General features: G+C 37.7%; 1 protein-coding gene and 1 long non-coding RNA gene across 5 annotated transcripts; one reads left to right on the top strand and one right to left on the bottom strand.

Moving 5' to 3' along the window:
• Nucleotides 1–40: 40 nt before the first annotated feature.
• On the bottom strand, nucleotides 41–22,030 carry LOC134534211 (actin-related protein 8). Of its 4 annotated transcripts, XR_010075464.1 has the most exons (14): nucleotides 21,945–22,030; nucleotides 21,533–21,700; nucleotides 20,110–20,316; nucleotides 19,348–19,521; nucleotides 18,720–18,830; nucleotides 17,289–17,405; nucleotides 16,660–16,812; nucleotides 15,474–15,548; nucleotides 14,186–14,332; nucleotides 12,301–12,517; nucleotides 7,279–7,407; nucleotides 3,348–6,625; nucleotides 2,778–3,065; nucleotides 41–387 (listed from the first exon to the last, which is right to left on the bottom strand). XR_010075464.1 is itself a non-coding variant. In XM_063372468.1 (13 exons), exons 1-12 carry the CDS (start codon nucleotides 21,957–21,959, stop codon nucleotides 6,453–6,455), a joined length of 1,686 nt encoding a protein of 561 aa, XP_063228538.1. In that variant the 5' UTR covers nucleotides 21,960–22,030; the 3' UTR covers nucleotides 41–387; nucleotides 6,427–6,452. The 4 variants fall into 4 exon arrangements, 2 of the variants coding, with proteins under 2 accessions (XP_063228538.1, XP_063228540.1); XR_010075463.1 differs by having other exon boundaries at nucleotides 2,778–6,625; XM_063372468.1 differs by lacking the exon at nucleotides 2,778–3,065 and having other exon boundaries at nucleotides 6,427–6,625.
• On the top strand, nucleotides 8,523–14,504 carry LOC134534213 (uncharacterized). The gene is made up of 2 exons (XR_010075465.1): nucleotides 8,523–9,054; nucleotides 12,383–14,504. It is a non-coding gene; the product is annotated as an uncharacterized LOC134534213 (long non-coding RNA).
• Nucleotides 22,031–22,351: the final 321 nt, after the last annotated feature.

Below are 22,351 nucleotides of genomic sequence, written 5' to 3'. Positions count from 1 at the left end.
ACTATTCTGGGCATTGCATTTTTTGTAGTAAAATATGTAAAAAATTATATTTTTTTATTTATACGGAAGTTTCAAATAGCGCACAATCTGTTTTTCATAAGTTTTTAGATAAGTAATTTTACATGTTATTAACCATTTGGATAACATTCTACAAACAGAAATTACTCTGCAATGTTTATAGAATAAAAAACTGCTGATAAAAAGTCATACGTGAAACAGGTGACTAGATGGAAGCATTGGCACACTAAGTCTTCATCTTCAGGTTTTTGCCGTAAATACGGCCCTATTGAGTGTTGCGATCTACGGAACACCCAAGTGTAGTGGAATATGTTTTTGAAGCAGACGATGCCCCGCTCCAGAACTCCGCTCAGCGGCAGCTATCGGTTACTGTAAACATGCAGATAACGGGAAACAATATTAGTTTTCAATGTCTTCGTCTGTTGGTTGCAATGTAAAGACACACTTTTTCAGTTTGGGGGGGGGGGGGGGGGGGGTGTTTATGTTTGCATGCAATACTTTTATGGAAGTTTTCATCACCGGCACAGCAAATAACACCAATACACGAGTTTGTGATTATAATGTGACTCTTACTTTTAGGTTTATCAGTTTTGATAAAAACCATCTCATATTCAGGTAAATACAATATTTGTGAAGATGTTAGATAGATCCTTTTAGAATATACTATAACAAATAGAATGTTTGAACAAAAAAATTCTACAATTTTCCAGAAGTTTCTACAAAATCTTAAATGTGATCTTTGAAATCTAACTGTGATTTTAGACTGTGCTGAAAGAAATTTTTTGTTCCATTTTACATCACATGGTTATAGAGGCATTAGTAAGGACAAAATTATATCTTACATTGAGATAAAACCAAAATAACATCACAAAGAATGTAAATAAAACATATAACACCAAAAAGGATGTTCATAATATTTATCACTGAAATTTAACTAAAAATGTAAAAATATGGAATAAATCAGCAATTGGACAGCACTACAAATTAATTATTTTTTTTTACCTTTATTATTATGGTACATTCATTGAATGTAATTTATTTAGCATGAATTTTAAATAAAATGGATTGTAAAAAATTAGTATTACATTGCTTGATATTGCACCACATTTTAGTAATATGTTTCACACAAATGATGGCACATTTTTCAATAAAAACAAAAATTTTAGGGATGTGCGAGTACCCGATATTTTCGGGTACGGTTCGAATCCACAATTACCCGAACCCGGAATCGTTGTATGTACATGGATTCGAACAGTATTACGAATATTCACAAAAGTTATAAATTAATTAAATATGGATCAAAAATACTAGCAGTGAAAAATAAAATTATGCTACTATTACGTAAGTATTTATAATATGATGTATCAAAGAAACATATGTAAATTAAATAATTAACACAGTGACATTCAAAGAATTTCGAGATTTCGAGAGCTTAAACTATAATTACGAATTTTGTCATATAGCAAGCTATAAACTAAAAACAATTGCATACCTACAAGAAAAAAAACGTCTGGGCTATTTATTGCAGAAAAAATGGTTTCGTTTGCTGAAACGTTTATAAAACTGAGATTTCCCTGTGATGTGCAGTTTATTACGATTGAGTTGGAGAATCGAATATGTTTTGGTTTTCATATTTTAAAGTGTTTATTATTAAGTTTACATAATTTCATAATTATAAACATTTCAATTTCAGTGTACAGTTAGAAAAAAGAGAACACACATTAATTTTAAAATAATCAGTTATTTTTAATTATTCTGTGCTTAATACTCGGAATCGGATTCATATCTCAAATATTGCCAGGGGTTCAAACCGAACTGAAAATCAAGGATTCGCACATCCCTAAAAAATTTACAGATGAATTTTTATTTTGCTGAGTATTTTTGATCTAGGCATGCTTATTACTATGATTTTATTGTTTAAGTACATCATTTGTAGTTAAAATGTGAATATTTTCGTGAAAAAGTACTAAGAAATATTTTAGATTCATAAATGCTGAATGATACTATATTATTATTAATAAAGATAATGTATAAAAAAAATAACACCGAAAACTCCTGTTTTCAAAATGATACTAACCTAAAAATAAAACCATAAAATCTAGTCCCTAGACATTAGAAAATGGTGCCCCAAGATTATTGTCGGGTGCTAATTAACATGAGTCATGCCAGGTGTTGGCATGGCAGAAATTGAGTCTCTTTCATAAACAAAAATTTTGCGCTCACATTACATTCAGAGTTGCGTTATTTTTGGTTAAATACTGTATATTAATAAGGATTGTTTGGAAATGTGGAATTTATTCTAGGGTTGTGCGAGAATGAGATTTAGGCCTCGAGAAATTTTCGAGAAAGAAAATATTTTTCTCGCGAGAAACGAGACGAGAATGAGACATTTTTAAATAATCAAGATTTACTGTAGATATCACTTTCAAATATATTGTTCTGTACATAAAACTGTTGTTTATCATATAGAATGACAATTTAGTTGCCTGTGCACAACTGACATGCACCACATGTTCTGTACGCCTACACTAAATTATAAATTAGGTAAAAGTCTACGTAGTAGCTAACATGTTAATTGTGATAAGCATCAACAAGAAATCATCTAAGAAGAAATAAAAATAACCTGTACTAATAACAATAATCATATCAATAAAAATAACAAATTATGATGAAAAAAACCCTGAATTATTGAACACACTATTTTTACATCCTTTTTTTATTTTCATGGAGAAAAACAAGTTCTTGCACATGTTCTCTACCAAGAAGTTGTCTCCTGCAGCTCACAATGTCCCCAGCTCCTGAGAACACTCGTTCACTGGCTGCCTCAGTCGCAGGAATCCCGAGAAACTGCATTGCAATTTTGCACAATTGGGGGTAAAGACTAATGCCCTTCTCTTTCCACCATTTTAAGGGGTCATCCGCTCTTGGAATAGTAGGCAAAGAAAGATAGTCTGACACTTCCATGTTGCCATTATTTTCAGCCTGTTGTGCCAGTTCATCGAACACATTCCAGAGAGATGATTTCTTTTCTTGAGCTTCAGGTTTTTCTGAATCAGAGAGAATATATTTTGCTTTAAATATAACATTTTGACAACCTCAATAAATACACACTTTGTAGATATACAAACTTTAAACAGCTGTACACATTGTTAAAAAAATAATATAGTAGGCATTCAAAATTATGTAAGTATGACAAATATGTTTTTTTTAACGTTAATGTAGGTAATGTTGAAGTTAGTGTCCTGAAACATACATGTTACTCATAATATATTTAATATTGATCAATATTTGAAGCCTTAAAAAAATTTTAATTCAACACTTGAGCTTACCTGGTGTGTTTGTTTGTGAAGGTGAAATTTGTTCCACTTTTCGCTTCAAATGCTCAACTGCCATCATTTTTTTAATCTTTGGGTACAACGTGCTTGAATCGTGGATCTACTAGCATGGCAGTGTAACATGGTTCACTTCTTTCAAACAAAGGGAACCTCGCCTTCAAAGACTGAAGCAGTGCTCTAGCAAACACCACACCAGCTCCCATTATTCCCTTATTTTTATTTACATAACCTGCGAGATATTGTGTCACAGAAAATAAAACTGGTATTACCATTGAAGCTGAAGGAGACTGTTCTGCACATAATTCAGTTGTGGCTTCATATAACGGTTTCAAAATTTCGACGTATCCTTGAACGAGTTGCCATTCAGAGACTGTTAAGTTGTCAATATTTTGAGTGGCCAAATGACATGCAAGTGCTTCTTTATTTTCTAGTAACCTGCTGAGCATAAGATACTCTGAGTTCCATCTAGTCGCACAATCTTGGATCAAACTCAGTGCTGGCAGTCCAAGTTCAGTTTGAATTTTATGAAGTTTCTCAGTAGCACTGGAGCTATGCTTGTAATGTCCAACAATTGTCCTAGCTCTTTTCAACATGCTGCCCATTCCATCAGTCTCCTTCAGTGCATCATTTAATGCTAACTGCAATGTATGTGCAAAACATTGAAGTTGAACAAGTTCTACACAGCACATTGACATACCAAGCTTTATGTTTCTACCATTATCTGTAACTACATACCGTATAGGGGTATTGCATCTTTTAATTTGACAATGTTCCACTCTTGCAAGACTGAAGTAAACTTATCTGCAATGGCAGCACCAGTGTGACCTCCCGGAAAGTGATGACAACCAGGACAAAAAGTCTTGAGGGTAAAATCTTTGATAAAGTGGCATGTCACTTCCATGAACGCATCATTGGCAAGGGAAGTCCACAAGTCACATGTGGAAGACATGGAAGCTACACTTGCCAATGCATCTTCCACTTGTTTGCTCACATTTTCTTTAACTTTAAGATACTAAGATACTAAGATACAAGCCGGGGACTACACTGCGTGAAAACGTAGTTCTGCTAGGTACTCTGTATAGAGGCTGTGCAGTACCAAGAACTTTATGAAAGACGTGGTCTCCACTGTGTTATAAGGTAACATGGCATCAGCCAGCCATTCCCCAATTGAATTTGTGATGGCTGTAGCTTTCACATGAGTTGGAGACCATTTAAATGTATCCTCTATTTTAAGCTACACTAGAAAATCTAGGCTGTGATGATTTTTGTTTCTGAAGGTCATCAAATTCATTTTTTATGGCAGAGTGCTGTGAAATATGTCTCAGTAGACCTGATGTATTTCCGGACTTCGTTTTGATAACTTTTCTACAAATGTTACACGTTCCCGTTGACTTATCGCCACTTTTTGTGTAATACTGCCACACTGATATGTCCACATCTTCCATTTTACCGTAAAATCAAAGTTTAATTTGACAACAAAGTTTACTTCTGTTAAACTGTTATATTCCCGCAACACTTTTTTCTTTCCACTTGGTTACGCCGCAGTTGGAGATAAAGCAGTATTAAGAAATTAATTCTCATATTCCTAATAACATATTACAGGAGTCACATTATTTATTCATAGGTACCCGCAGAGTAGCTCGCGTAAACGGGAAACTCTGGTAGTGTAATGAAAACAAAGAAATTGATACTAGAGAGGCTTTGGCGGGATTCATTACTCGTGACGTCTTACGACTGAGTGAAACAAAGGTGGAAAAGGAAATGGGATGAACATACTATTTATTCTGCCTTTTAAACGGGTTTGAACACACACATTCACTTAATTTTACGTAATACAAGGGCGTGAATTGTTCTGCGTGTTCAATCCATTCCTTTCCATTCCAGTCCATTTAACAATCACATGACTTACGCAGTCTTTTATTGGAAATGAAATAAGAAACGGAACAGCGAAGCAGACTCGGTCTGGCAGCATGACCACCATCACCATTCCCTTTTGTTCATTAAAAAATAAATTTAGTATTTTGCCGTAATAATCAACATTTCGGTATGCTATTAAACATTACCAAACAAAATATTGTGACTAAATTAAAGGTAATGCTTTTAATAACTTGACCGTAATAACGTGTATGTAAACAAAACCAATTTTGTAGGTTAGGTTTGAATGTATTTTATTATGTATTACGCTGACGTAATTTAAAAATTAAATATGGCAGTTTTTCTTTCAGGATACATTGGAATTTCATATGACAGTTTTTATTCACAGTTTCGGTTATTGATATGGTTTAGGATGGTTGACTATCGGCTAGTCTAGTATCTCTTAATGATTGCATCATGTTTGCTTTGTGTGCCGCCAAATCATTTTTCGTCCATACAGGCAGACGCAATAGGCAGACGCGTTTGGTATTTTTAAAACATTTAAACTAAAATAATGGCAGTGTGTGTGTAATGTTCAATATATAAAATACAACTATCAATATCAAATTTAGTTTTCATACCAAATTGAGTTGTTACCGGTACAAAAAAAAAATTCGAAATTATTTTTCTCGCTCGCTGTTCGAGAATGCAATACTTCTCGAAATTTTTCTCGAGGTTCGAGATCTCGCACAACACTAATTTATTCAGATTAACACTAGTAACTGAACAAAGGAAAGGACCTTTATACATATATTAAAAAATTAAACTAATGATTCTAGTTGCGTGTAACAAAAATAACAAAATTATTTTATTTTTGCTCAAGAACATTTTATTCCGTTTTTAAATTATATGTATATATTTTTAAACCATTATACAGTAAATTTAATGAATCTGTACCATGATTGTTGCAAGTTGTAATTAAGAAATTTTTTTCAATCCCACAGTCAAAAAAGTTAAAAAAAAAAAAAAATTGGTTCTATTATTATTTCAGCTTGGAATGAACAACTTACAATGTGCCCAGACAAAATAACACTTTACATAGAGGCATTTCTGTGTACCAGTTAGTGTGTGTAGTGTTCATGACCTTTTAGTGGCATTAACATCTCGTAGCAACCTGCCACCCTGTTGCAGTCAGAAAGGAACGTGTGCTGGCACGTACACGTATTAACGGCACGGTCGCAGCCGTCACCACATGAAGGGCGCCCTCTCGCGCAGCACCTTCAGCCCTATCTTCTCCCACTCCACGGGGTAGATCCACAGCTCGAGGGCGGACTCCAGGCACGACATGATGGCCGCCCCCTTCCACGCGGTCGTCTCGGGGTCCATCTCCTTGGGGCTGGTGATGATGTCCAGTTGCTCTGCAGCGGTAACAACGCACGCGACCATGTCACCTGTTCCCCTCTCCGGCTACCGTATATTGGTCAAGTTGCCATCGTGATAGAACTCAGAAGAAATACGTAGTGTGATTTGCAATGCTTTGAAAATAAAAACACAATTTTGTAGTTTATTCTCGCGCAAGTAGGCTCTCGTTTTACGAATGCCACGTTTCTAAAACTTTCTCGACAAAAGTATCTCGAATATGGTGCATTATTTTTTAAAAAATTTGTTTATAAAAAATTAAGGTATCAAATTAATTTTTCATATTTCGAACCGTGTTTTTTTTTCCTCTCTCTCTCTTTTATATAAAGCACACACATAATGAAATGACCTCGTTTCCAGGTCTCTAGAAATAAAGGATCAATGGTGACAATCTTTAACCTTACAATATTTACTATACAATGCAATGCTGGACTGTGTCATTAAGGAGTTACAAGAAATAACTGTCCAACTCAAGTCATGATACGATTATAGTCTATGCATCAACAGTAACGGCTGAACACAAACTGTTGTATTTTATTTATTAAATTTACTATTTTGTAATAAAATCCATTATACTTTTAACTAGATCTTGAAACATTAAACCATTATGCTCCGGGCGCGTTTCACACACAATGAGCACACTAACACACACCTGTACGAAACATGTACGGCACTTGGAGGGAGATCCTGTTCTGAAGCCACGTGCCGATTCCTGTGAACTTCATGCCTCCGCCCACCACCAGGATGCATCCGTACATCTTCCGCTTCAGGTCTTCCGTTGCTGCGCAACACAAGAGCGCCGATGCACACACGTCACAAATACATACCGCATTCACCCTCAGAAGTGTCACCCCCTGCGTAAGAGTTGCACCTTTAATTTTGGGCAAAAAATCTAAACTTATCGCTGTAAGGATCATACTGTTAATCTGTCTTCACTAGAGGTTCATGGATACAAATGAAGTGTGTGTGTGTGTGTGTGTGTGTTCCGTGTCTCAGATTATTGGCGTGCAAGAAATACAGCACTGAAGTTGATCCTCAGTTCTTCGTCTGTTTACGACAGGAGGGTGTGAGGCAGTCCACTTCTCTTCCTCCCCCCCCCCCTGTCTTATTTACGAACACTCCATTTCCGGCACTACCTAACAAAAAGACAGCAGAGATCTATTGTTTTTTTTTTTTTTTTTAAACTCATCCCTTTACCGAGAGAAAAGAGGCAGTAAACTACACTTTGTCTGTTCCTTCCACAAAAACCAGTACTCACATTACCGGCAAACTTGTGCGAGGCTGGAGGAACATAAAAAGGTGCACCTATAAATGCCAACGATGGCTGTAGTTTTGTCGTGGAATGTTCAGTTGAAGGCGTGAGAAAACTCACGTAAAAACAAAACAATAATTTTTGGGCACAGTTGTGTCACTAACACCTGTCAAGATAGACACATCAATTGTGTAGGGTACCAGTTCAGGGACATTTACAATGATGAGAGAGAGAAAGAACCATCAATATTGACATGGCCTAACACACACATGTATACACACACACCACACTCTCTCTCTCTCTGGCTGGTTTATTATAGATTCTCCCCTCCTAGCCTCGCCTGCACAGCGCAGCAGACACGCCACTTGCCGGCGCCGAACGGGCGAGCATCAGACTCACTATGACTGCGCTGCTCACGGAGCTTCATGCCACTGCAGATATATTTTAATTAATCACATTAAGCTTACTCATGGAGTTATATTTATTAAAAACCAACACAGGTTAGTTATTTACATATTCAACCACACAGAGCAATATTGTTCATTTTTTTTTACAACCAGAGTAAAACACTCGCATATGGTTGCACTACATTTTTTTTAACTAAAAATTGGCATAAAATGTGAGACCCGTACACGATAAATCTAGAAAGAATGTTCTTATTGCACTACAATATACAGAGAAACCCCGTATTTACGTTAACGGTATTTACGTTTTCCCGTTATTTACCTCCTTTGTTTTTGGCCCAATTTATTTTCCATAAGGCGGTATATGTCGTTTTCACGCTTGTTACGTCGGAAAAGTTTCTTCATTCCCGTTATTAACGTCTCTTTCAGTGTTTACAAACATCGAAACATGGCCGCCATAAAAGAAAGATACAGCAAAAGCTGCGTATGTGAATGCGTTCGCGTCGTGAATAGTGCAAGTAACCTTGCACTATTCACAATACGTACTTCTATTTCCACAGCTTTCCGCTACGAGCGCTGATAGTATCATTGGCTTTAGCGGTAAATGTATTTGACACATCTTTAACTCTTTGTCGTTATTAATATCTGTGAGAAAATGGAGAAAGTGAAGCAACGAAAAACTATAACCGTTGCCGATAAAATTAAAATAATTGCCAAATTCGATGAATATGTTGGATCACGTGTGGACCTTGCGAAAGAACTTTCAATCCCTGTGAGTACTCTTAACACCATCATCAAAAGCCGAGAAATCATCACTGCAAATGCCGCGCAATGTGGGCCAAGTCAGGGGTTAATTTCAGTGGGAACGCAAGGGAACGGCGTTCCCTTACCTCCCAAGAGTGCCGGAACGCAAGGGAACGCACTTAAAACTAAAAGTTTAAAAAACAAAGGGTGAACTCAATTTAAATTCATGTTTTTATTTTCTTACATCATAATCAAGCACTTTAAAAAGTAATCACCATTAAAATATCAATTTTTTATAAAAATAATTGTAGTATTATGTCTGGATGGCCTAAAAACGCGGGTTTACAGTTATTATTTTCAAAACTTTTTCCCGGGGGAGGGCCCCCGGACCCTCCTCCTTCCTGGGGGGTATTCCAGACCCCCCGGTCTGAGCATCCCGCTTTAGAGTTCCCACACCTAAAACTTTAGAAATTAAGCACTGGGCCAAGTGCTAAAAAACGTAAATATGTGAAGGACTCGAAATTCAAACAGCTGGAAGATATTCTTCTTGAGTGGTTTTCTGGTGCACGTGCCACAAATTTACCAATAAATGGTACAATACTGAGAGAAAAAGCACGTGTTATTGCCTCTAGGCTGGGAATTCAAGATTTCTCAGCTTCCAATGGATGGATTGATCGGTTTAAGCAGCGTCACAATATTGTTTACAAGGTGGTTTGTGGCGAAAGCAAAAGTGTGGACGTGGAGACTGTGGAACATTGGAAGGAAAAGCTACAGGAAAAAATTGCTGGGTTCGACCCGAAAAATGTTTTCAATGCTGACGAAACAGGGTTGTTTTTCAATGTTCTACCAGACAAAACCTTTAGTTTCAAAGGGGAAACGTGTCACGGAGGTAAGCTCAGCAAGCAACGGATTACTGTGTTATTGCTTACCAATGCAGATGGAAGTGAAAAGTTCCCCCTTTATGTCATTGGCAAAGTGAGGAAACCTCGGTGTTTTAAAAACATCAAGTCACTCCCAACAAAGTACGAAGCAAACACCAAAGCCTGGATGACCAATGCTTTGTTTCAGAGCCAGTTGCATGCATTTGATTCAAAAATGGCTTTGCAAAATAGGAAAGTTATTCTTTTCGTAGATCAGTGCTCTGCTCACAAAGCAACCATCCAGCTTTGCAACACTGATATTGTCTTCTTCCCAGCAAACTGCACGAGTGAGCTACAGCCCCTTGACTTGGGTATCATTCAGGCATTCAAGTTTTTGTACCGCAGATACCTAGTTTCAAGGGCAGTAACAATGCTTGATGTTGGAAAAGACCCTTCTTTGATGAAGATAAATCTGCTGACTGCATTGCATTTTAGTGCAAGAGCCTGGAAAGACGTGAAAACATCAACAATTCAAAACTGCTTTGCAAAAGCTGGATTTGTGTTCCCAGAAAAGGCTTACACTCTCAGTGAAGATGATTACAGTGACATTGAAGATGTTGAAGGACATGAGAGGGTGTTGCAGGAGAAATTATTTCAAGATTACGTGGATGTGGACAGTCAGGTGATCACTTCGGAAGTGCAATGTATAGAAGATATTGTAGAAAGCCATGTCAGTACTTCTCAACAGGATACTGACGAAGATGATGATGATGATGAAGAAGTGACAACACCCACGAGTAAAGATGCTCTTGCTGCTCTTCAAACTCTGCGAGACTACATTGGAGTATCTGCTGGTGAAAACTGTGATGGTGTTTTTGATAATTTTTATACTTTAGAGAAGCAGATCATGTGCATGAACACTCAAAGATGCAAGCAAACCAAGATTTCTGATTATTTTACAAAGAAATAGACCTAAGTTAGGCTTGAAAGTTTTTGCACATAAGCCTACAAAACATTTTTATGGTAACATTTTATCATGGCACACATTGCTTCAATGTTGTATTCACACAATTTTATAAGTTATATGTTGTAAATTTATTTTTTGTTTACATAGGCCTAATGAAGGATTTTTTTTAAGATATTTCATTCACTGTGTCTTTTTTTGATGTCTCTGACTACTGAAGTAAAAGGAGTGCATTAAACCAGGTATGTTACATTTTAAAAATATGTTTCCCTCAATTTACACTTTCCTGGTATTTACACTTTTTGTCTCTGTTCCCCTGAAAAGTGTAAATAAGGGGTTTCACAATAGGTTTTTTTTTTTTTTTTTTTTTTTTTTTTTTTTTTTTTTTTTTTTTAGTAAAATACTAACTTTTATCAGCAAAATGTATCAACAGGTAATGAGGCACAGCTACAATCTATAGCAGCATACATAATGTTATGCCAAGACAAAAGTGTGCATTATTGTTCTAGCTCTACTAAATATTAAAACAATGTATCATAAAATAAATATAATTATTTTTATTTGTAGTTTTGTCTCTTCGATTGTGAAGTTATACTAAGAGTCGGTAAAAACGAAGAAACAAGGGTATTCGGAATGGAGTCGTCTTGGCTTGCAGCAAAGCAGCCACCCCAGCATTCCTGGAGTGATTTTGGAAGACCGTGGAAATATACAAACACAGGCTTGCCAAACTGGGGTTCAAACCAGAGTAGAGTAAAACCTCGATTCTCCGGCCCTCGTTGATCCGGATTAGATTTGTGGACTTTTTATTTAATGTTCACATTAAAAATTATAATTTTATTCGATATCTATTCAAACAAATAAGGTTAGCACACAATGATGTACCCGACCGTGCTTCATTCAAATGCCATGCATTTTCAAAAACTGGAAAAAAAATTGACGAATTCATTGCTCGGAAATGGTGTGAAAAGTAATTTTTATATTTTTTTAATGACTTGTAAACAACATAAAGCAGGTGTACTATGAAATTTTGTAACAAAACAATAGTTTTTTCATAAGTCTGCTTATTTATTAATTTTATTTGGTTTGTGGACTATCCGGAATTTGGACTGTCCGGATTGCCTTTGGTCCAGTTAGTGCGGATAAACGAGGTTTAACTGTATCGGGACCAGCACGAGTCCGCGTTGCAGCCGCACTCACGACATCTGTCAATGCTGCTTAATTATCAATTTTATTTTGTTTGTGGATTATCCGGAATTCGGACTGTCCGGATTGCCTTCGGTCCGGTTAGTCCGGACAAACGAGGTTCCGCTGTACCGGGACCAGCGGCCACACTCAAGACATCTGTCGATGCTCCTTATTTATCAATTTTATTTTGTTAGTGGATTATCCGGGATTCGGACTGTTCGGACAAACGAGGTTCGACTGCACCGGGACCAGCGGCCGCACTCACGACATCTGTCGATGCTCTGCAGCACGGCCTGGTCCAGCCCCAGCACCTGCTCCGGCCCCACCACGAACTCCTTGGCCTCCAGGTCGCGCAGCCCGCCCGCCCCCGCCGCCATGGGGTCGATGGCGTCCACCACGATGTCCTCCTCCCCCGGGGGCCCGCCCCCGTCCAGCTCCGCCCCGCCGGGCAGCGGCTCCAGGGACTCCTTGGCCGCCCGCCGCTGCAACACCGCGCGCAGGGAGATTGGACGGTCTCCGGGTGAAAGGTAACAAGCCACATTTTGATGATTTTTAGAGAACAAGTCACTTAAACTCTTAAGTATACTTAGAATATGTAATGCATTTTTAATCATTGGCAACTATGTTGGCAAATAAAAGAATAATGCAAGAAAAATTTAAGTATTTAAATTAAATTTTTATTTAAGAGTTTTTTGTTTCTCCTGCAAAAAGTGAATTCTTGACTTGTTACCTTTTACCCGGAGACGGTCCAATTAATCTATGCTCTGCCTACGAAACAATTAAAGGAAAAATGGTTAAAATTACAAATACAAAAATTAAATCAAAAAAAGGCAAAGAATCAACATCTGTTATTTTTGGTACAAAAAATTAATAAATATTTATAAATAAAAAAAAATAGTGACTACAACTATCATGTATGGATTTAGCTATTATTTTAGCGGATTAGTCTCTTCAAGATGATGAAACCCTTGAAACAACCCAGATTCTTGATCGTTCTTTTCAGTCGCGTCAATAAATACTGTAGTACTTCCATAAGTTAACTGCATACTTATCAACATTAGCAGCACAAACAGGAAGGACCCTTCAACCTGCAGTGCAGAATTTTTTTTTTGTTTTTCTTGGAAAATGTCCCACATACACTTTTCACGTACATTACAATTTACATTATACGGTACTTAAAAGTAGTTTCCTTAACAAAGGAACAATTCACGAAATTTCTAAAGATTCAGAAATTCCTATTAACGAAATTATACTAATGTTGAGGGTGTACATTTCGCAGTGTCAACAAATTTCAGTTTTATGGAATTCACCAGTCAGAATCTGGGAAGGCTTCTCTGGCCATCCACCATGCGTGGCAGCTTGCGCGGTGCACGCTTGATGTGCGGATTCGTCACATTCTTCAGTCAAATTTCCTTCATCGGAAGTTTCACCGGCGAGAGGATATAAATCAACATTTCAATCAGAGATTAGCATTAAGGGATCTGTAAGTTTCTGTTCTCCACAGGACGCTTTTGGTGGGAGAATAATTAACCTAGGGTTTTAATTAATCAAATAAAAAATTACTTCAGATCAATCACAAAAATAAACTTTAAAGCAAAATACTACAATCAGTCTTTATAATTTAAAATATAGGTTCTGAGTAAGATTTTACGGTAAACTTTACTTAAGGTGATTTTCAGAGTACTCAAAATAATTTAAGTAGGAACATGATCAAACTAGATCATAGTTTTTAAATAAGTGAGTAAAGAATTAAAGATTTTGAAAGATATGAGATACATTGCAAGTACTATCCTTTAATACATTATTTCCCCATAACAGTTCATTTATTTATTATTTTTATATGAACTTCTCTACTAACAATGATAACAATAATAATCAAAACATTTAGTATTCCAAGTATCATACCATAAAAATCTTGTTTCACAAGTAACAAACCAACAAAATGTTCAGTGATGCTATCTTGTACATTTAAAATTTAAAGGCAATTTTTTTTTTAATTTTATTATTTTGGTTTCAAGTTTCATCGACAACAGGAACACCAGCCATCTCATAATTTCCTGGAAATATTTTGTAAAACCATTGCAGACCAAATCCTGGACGCAAGTACGGGACTCGTCTCGGTTCACAGACTTGTGGAGACGGCAACTCACGCTAGTCTCGCGCAGGTAGTTGTCGTCGTGAGGATCCTCGGGGTCACCGAGGGAGCGCTTCTGCACGAGGACAGCCTTGGGGCCCGTCACCCCGAACAACTCCGGCTGGAAGAGGCTCAGCGGCGCCACTATACACTCGTCCCCCACCTGCCGAACACACACCTGCCTCATCGCTTGGCCCACAGAAGAAATAATGTGTGCGCTGATTCCACGTGTAACACAAGCGAAACCTCACTTCTTAATTTATTCTATTATAAGGTATAGGAAACATACTAATTATTTTTGTCTGAGGTTGAAGATTAAAAAATATGTAATTATATATTTATTTATTTAATATTTGTTACATGCCAACCTACAGCTTATTGGCTTGGGTGGTAGGCATGATACAAACAACACACATACATGCAGACATAACAAAACAATACAAAATACAAAACAACAAAACAAAAACAATGCACACAACATGCAACATTTAACAATTAGTAAATAATTTATTTACAAATTTATAATGTAGGAAATAAGAATAACACAAAAAAAAATTTTAAGTTAGGAATAGTTGTATTTTTTTAAATTTTATTTTGCTATCTAATACAGGAAAGAACCTTGCATATTTATTGTAATTTTTAGTGATTCTGAATAATAGATCATTTGTTTTACTTAAAGTACAAATTAAAGATTGCTTACGACTGTTGTACAAGTATGTAAGTGTGAAAGTATGCAAGTATGAACGTGTGCAAGTATACTGCATCCTTTCTACCTCTCCCCTGCTGTCTCCTCCTCTGCTTGTTCCCCCACCACGTACCTAACTATTCCCCTCATGCGTTCGGAAGTTTCGCAACGCTCAAAAATTGTAGCCCTCTCAAGAAAGAAGTTTCACTTCAACAAAATAATTTTGCACTAAGGATGTATGCTATAATTTATTTTTTTAATAATTAACTGTTCCACACTATGTTGCTGAATGTAACATGATTACAGTACAACTTTATTACCATCAATATTGTGCTTGAAAATCACATACTCAATAATAATGTAAGTACGTACATAAACAAATAAAAGTTCTACACTAAGACATTTCAAAGCTTACTCTATCAGTATACTGAAACTGTTCTTTGTGATCTACAGAGTATAAGATGAAATACATATATCGGCCGGGCAATAATTTCTCAATTCATTCATTCCAACCTAAGGCAAAAAATTGCAGTTGATAATGATCTTTCATTTCGTCACACAAACCAGAATGATACTCTTTTGTGTATCAAAAGAAACACCACGTACAGAACAAGCTCACCTGAAGTGTGTATCTGCAGGTTGGGACTTTCGGCTTTCGCACCACAAATGTCTTCTCCTGGGAGCCACAAATATCCTGCAATAAGACATAACACTAAATAAAATAGTACTTGTACCAGAGAACTATGTAGGCAACCTGTTTTCAGGGTTTGGCTAGGAGACAAATATTTTTATTTCAATGTAAAATTATTAACTCATGTATACAGTGAAAAATCTTCAATCTGGCATTCTATACTTTGGCACGGCTCCACGCATCCAGAACGGTGATGGAATACAGATGTGAGGATAAAGACCCCGCTTACCAGGACACACACAGGGTGTGCAGAGCTTCGGAAGAAACCATGCAATTTGAAAACTGCACTAGATATCTGAGTGGTATCCATTTACGAAAAGTATACACAAATACTACACTGAGAGTGCATGAATAATTCTGTTTCTGTGTTTTGTTTTTAAAACTGTATTTATAAGAGAGTGAAAAACTGCTAAAACACGTGTTTTCAAAACAAATTTTAGGCATGACTTGCATTACACCGTTATCTTCATTTATCCGCCATATAATGTTTTGGTCAACACTCAAATACATAGTTGTCCTATGCCCTATGCTCTGGTACAAGATTATATGGTGAATTGTGAAAACATAACATCGCATAGCACAGAAATGCAATTACATAAAATGGAATTATGTAGTATTTAATCAAAACATCATTCAAATCATAAAAAAATGAATCTCTCAATGTTTGAAAGTCAAGGCATGTCATTATTTCTGGATAAAAAAAATTGTACCACAGTGCATGCATCAGAAAAATTAATTTTTTTTTATTGTGCATCTTTTAATCAATCATCTTCAAACCACAAATGCTTGCTAATTTATTTTTTTATTGTTTCGAATGTATCTGTTTTGGACTAATTTATTTAAAAAAAAAAATATTTTACCATAAAAATGCATTATATAAATTTTACCGCTACGTATTTTGGGGAGTAGGTATTACAAAACAACTTTTATAAAAATAGATCAATAACGATGAAACCTTCTGTTTTAAAAACGAAATCGGACTAAAAATATGACCGTAATATCTTGTCTCCACATGCGCACTGGGAGAAGACGAGGCGACGCCGTGCTAAATTAACAACCCGCCTCGCCGACACAAGACACACACCGCCACGGCCGGGACCCGGCCGCGACTCACCAGGTTCACGTGGCAGAAGGACTCCTTGAGCTGGCGCAGCAACATGGAGTCCAGCTTGTTCCTCGGGTCGCACTCCTTGTAGGGGAACGCACACTTCTGCAGCAGCCAGTACAGCGTCTGGGCGATGTCCCCTCCTCCGTACTCCATGCGCACCTGGGCACACTCGCACAGTCACACTCGCCTGGCCCCTCTCAACACGTTTCGCACAACTCCCCCATCTCGATTACCAAACAAATTAAAAATTTGTTTTACATTATAATCAGGGGCGCAACAACAAGGGGGGGCAAGGGTATTTTGAAACCTTGAAGTGGGGGCAAACGGGAGCAAAGAAAGTGTTGTGTATTCAATTTTTAGATAATAAAACTGCTTAAATAGCACCTTTTCCACCTTGAAATACGAATTTTTCCCGGGGGAGGACCCCCGGAACCCCCGATTCAATAGGGGGGATCGATGATTCTTTATAAAAAGGTATATTGCCCCCCCCCCCCCCCCTCTTTGGAAATTTAGTTGTTGCGCCCCTGATTTTAATGTATGAATTTATGACAGATCAGTTTAAAACCAAAAACTTGCCCAAAGACAACATAAGTTTTCTTGAAGGATGACGCACGCGCGTGGAAAACGGCCCTCACCCTTGTGTTCCGGTGCGAGATGCCGTCTTCGACACAGGACACCGACGTCTTCTGGTCCCCAACATCCACGACGCACGCGTAGCCCAGCCCGGCTCCGAACGTGGCGGCCACATGGTCCTTGAACCGTCTTCTCATCGTTAGTACAGCCAACAAAAGTAATCAACTACGAGGCATCTTCGCTACCGCGTACACAGTGAAAACTGGCTTTGCAATTCTCTCAAATTGGTAAATGATTCACCACAAACAAGCAGTCCATGCCATAGTACAAACAAAGAAACTCACGGGCCGTCAATTAGTTTACTTAACTGCCAAGTATTCCGGGAAGAAAAACCTTACACTTCTTCACTGGAAAACATATTACTAATGTACTCCCACTCTGGCATGTTTCATCCTTTGTTTACTGATTGTATTTTAATGGGCAATCAGCCAATCACTCTCTCTGATTTCCAATGCACAACCTCTACTATAAGCTCTGTCCTTGTTTCCCTGTGCTCTGTTGCCAGATGTACGGAAAGAGTACAAACATTTTAGATGCAACTTTATAATTCGATGAAAAATTTTTTTTGGATGTATTTAAAAAAACTTTATTTTGTAAAGGGAAATATGTATTGAGATTTTTGGAAAACATTTATTGTTGTATTTTATTAAGACCATTATCTGATAGTATTCAATTCTTACCTCAAATTTCTAAGTAAATGTAACTAAAAGACCATCCTTGTGACTGACATTTAGATAGATTTTTTTTTTGTAGAGTTGGGGGGGGGGGGGGGGGGGGGGGTTATGTCTACAACTGTAATAATACTGAAACAACAGAATATTTTAGAGTCTCATATCTCTTAAAATGTGAATTTGCAATTTTACATGATTAACATTTGTTATGGTTATGACTAATTATGGGTCAAATCCAAACTTTCTCTAATCCGAATCTATTTTGAATCCTAGAGAGTACCTCGAATATACCCCTCAAATCCAAATCTAGGTGTCAAGGGTCAAAAATCAAATTAAGTACTCAAACTTAAAAATATTAATTATGATGCTGAAAAATTCTACCCTTTAAATGGTTGTTGAACAAACTGAGCTTCCAGAATCATTACATAATGCAATTACATGTTAAAAGTACAAAATATTGGGGAATAGTAACAGGATACGTGGGAAGGGAAAGAACTGACCCAGTAAACTTCAGAGGTTAACAGTGTTGAATTTTTAAATTACTTTATATCCTGTAATATTTTTTTTGTCATCAAATCTTTTTTCTCGAATATCAAATCCTTTGAATACTAAGGATTTTATGGTATTCAAGGATTTGCGTATTTGATTGGCCCATCCCTAGATACGAACTAAAAACTGTTGAAACAAAGATGGTGTCTATCTGTTCCTCTCTCTCCCACTCGAGCTCGGCACGAGACGAAAGACACCAACAGGACAGCGTACCTGCAGCAGGAAACACCCGCCGAACCCGATCCTGCACAGCAGGAGAGTCATCAGCTCTCTGAGGTGTTGCCTGTTGTAAATGTCCGGGATGACGAGCACGGCTCGGTAGTGCTGCACAGACAACACACGGGACCACATTGTCACTGCCAGACGTTCAGGTACCACACCTACCCTTCACTAGATATGTTCCCGAAAATAATTTCCTGCACGACCAGAAACATTTTCCAACGATTATCGTCGAAATAGTGTGTAAGTCTTGAACAAGTTTGGCATGGTTGAGGAGAATCATTTTACAGTATCTATAAAGTATTTAGTAGTTCTAATATATTTTTTTTATTCATGGTTGAGTCATGTTTATAACACTTAACAACAATCTGGTCTATGATAAGGTGAATACATAATAAACTCTTTGAGTTAATAATTTTTAGATTATATAAATAAGATTTCGGCTAGAAACATGTACAGTTTCAAAACAACTTCAATATTAAAAACGTTTCCTCTTCTCCTCTCATAGAATAAGGTTAATCATTATCACGGAGCATGCAAGGGTGGCAGAACGTGTAAGATTGTAAATTGGCAAGACGTTCAGCACAGTTAATTTGGCAGCAACGGCAACGACGGCACACACCCGCAGGTCCTTGAGCGGTATCTCGAGGCGATAGCGGACAACCCAGCTCCAGATAGCCTCCAGGTTGGCCAACACGGCAGTGAGCGAGCCGCCGGGACCCGGGTGTACGTTGAGCTCGCCCCGGCGGTACGGGAAGTGCACGTTGTAGTCCAGCCTGGGGTCCAAGTACAGGACCTGCCCAAGTAAACACGTAAAAATGGTACAGATCCAACAAAAATTATTAATTTATTAACTTCATTAATTCTGTGAACTTAAAAAAAATTAAACAATTTCCTTTGTTTGTCTCCACTGAATACACTTCTGCAAAGAGCCATTAGTAGAGACCTGCAAAATTTGCGGGTTCATTCGGTGATAGGCTAGAATTCAAACACATATACATCTTAGATAATCTTGCTATTGGCTTACTGTTCATCTGGACGAATCTCAACCAGTTATAAACCCTCAACCAAAGAAGGATCGAATCACAGACAAACCAGCTGAGACGACTTACAAGTCGGCAGCCAATGAACTTGCGTTATTTGCCCGAGTGCACAGGGGTATATGCATTCTATCCTGAAGGCCATCGAAACCACGAATTTTGCAGGTCTCTAGCCATTAAGAGGTGTCTACGGAAAGGGAATAACTCATGAGCACGTTACTGGAAGGTGGGCAGGACAAGCTGGAGGGTGTGATGTAGGGCCGTGAGTCACTCCCCCCAACTCTGCTTGTAATCAATCCTCCGTGCCGAACTGGAGAACGGGAGCGGGAGAGAGGTAGAGTTACCTCGTCCCCCACCACGACGTCCGTCTCCGGCTTGATCCACTCCCCGCCCGTGCTGCTCACTTCCTCGGGGACGGCGCGGCGGTTGAAGACGGCGATCTGCTGCGGCGGCGTGGCGTAGCGGCGGCTGCCGTCCGACTGCAGGCAGGACTGCAGCGTGTGGGACACCTGCAGCCGGGCCTCCTCCATCTCCTGGAGCAGCTCGGGCGACTGCCCCGGCACGGCCGCCCTCCGTCAACCACCGGGGCTGCCCCGCGGACTACCCACTGACATTCCTGGCAGGGCTAGGTCTACAGCATTCCTCCTGCATAACTTCTCAGAGAATAAACTACAAGCAGTTTGCACTAGCAGTCCTACGAGCTGTTCGTTGACCTTTAAACACTGTTGACGATGAACGGTTACTTAGTCACTACAACTTAAATGTCACATACAGAAACAGAACCAGAAACCAAGCCTTGTTGAAGTGTTCATTACACTATCTTTTGATGACTAAATTCAACACTTAAGAGTTAGAATTTTTATGTACCTTTGGTTATAAATACAGTAAGATAAAAAAAAATTATGAAACAGAATTTATGGTGTGTTATTATTTCATTTTTTTTTTTTTTTTAAATTGAATGCAGTCAAATAAATGTGCATGTAAAAATAAAATAACCTCACTTTTTGTTGTGAATTTTTAGAAAAAAATAACTTTTTTTCAGGTCTCTAAATATAAGTAACAATTGTATTTGCTAAAACAGAAAATAAAACAAATATTAAGATTTAAAAGTGACACTGGTACAGACCTCAGGGATTTTTTAACACACTGCGTAAATTAGTTCGAAGGGATATCCAAAATGTAGGCAGTGACAGAGTTAAAGACTAAGCCTGAGCAAATACTAGATTTTTAATGTATAGCAAATATCTAATTTAATGTTTAAAATATTTGCAAGTCGAACTTAATTTCAAGTATCGATCTCAGTGAAGCTGTATAACACTAATTTTATAAAATACATTATTAAGGATTGTAATGTTTGAACTGATTAAGTGACTAACATATAGGGCCCTATTTATAACATAATTCAATAAAATTATAAAATGACCCTGCATAACATTAATATTAAGTATTCATAAAAGCAAATGGAATGCCAATTTAAAAATTTTTTTAAGTAACCAACTTTATTGAAGCAAAACACATACAACACAAAAAAAAAATTTCATGTGCAAAACTTAAGCTCCCATTGTTTCATAGCTTTCCAACCAATGCAAAGCTTCAAATCGGACGTGAAGATTTGAATCACAACCAAAGCTTCAAATAAGACAAATGGCATATTTCCTGGTCAAGTCAAAGAGAATATTAAGAGAGCTTGGATTGACTCGCCTAGTGGAAGCTTTGCACGGGTCTGAGGGATTACTTGTACTAGGGTTGTCTGCGGGAACACTGCACCTTGGCGAGCTGGGGCGGGAGGAAGGGGTCGTGGTGCACCAGCCCGCCTGCCAGCCGCTTCCTCGCCACGCAGTGCAGCAACGTGTGAGGGTTGAGGTCCGATGCTCTCCCGATCCTGAGGTAGAGGGATCCCGGGTGGATGACAATTATCATCTGCGCCTGTATCTGCTGCAACAGCACGTCCACGTGATGCGTTAGATCATCAATTCCCCCTCTTCAGACCTTCCCTCGACCAATCTCACCCTCTTGTCACCTACCCTTTAGTAAGTCTTCTAACCAACTTACCACCCAGTTATCCTTAAACAACAACTCTAACTTCTCCATTAGCCTCTTGTGCGGTCCTTATTGAACGCATTAATTTGTGTTTATTTCAGTATAATCTTCGCAGTTTTGTAGTTTTAGCCAAACTTACCGAAATTTCTGACATTTCAGAACAGTTGATCCTGCCCACACGGATTCTTCAGAGCGGCATGGCTTTGTAAACATCATAGAATAAAAAGTAGTAAACATCAATTAAAAAAACACAATGCAAATGTTTTTCGTTTGTGTTTGTGGCCACGACTTATTCAAACGGCCATATATTTCATGTCAAAAGTAAAATAAAAGTACTATTTTTTTTATAAATTAAATGATAAATAGGTTTAAACCAAAACCATTAAATCAATCCTTAATTTTCACTCATATATACTATCTTTATTAAATACCACCTTCAAATTTACATTCTTGTAGGTGTGTGTGTGTGTGTGTGAATACGCTACAAAGGCTGACAATATTATAGGATAATTTACTGTGAAACAAAAATTCCATAAATAATGTTTT

This window comes from Bacillus rossius, chromosome 7 (genome assembly GCF_032445375.1).
Source record: "Bacillus rossius redtenbacheri isolate Brsri chromosome 7, Brsri_v3, whole genome shotgun sequence".
NCBI lineage: Eukaryota > Metazoa > Arthropoda > Insecta > Phasmatodea > Bacillidae > Bacillus > Bacillus rossius.
The sequence above is the reverse complement of the archived record's forward strand: the minus strand, read 5'-3'. Positions and strand labels throughout refer to the sequence as shown.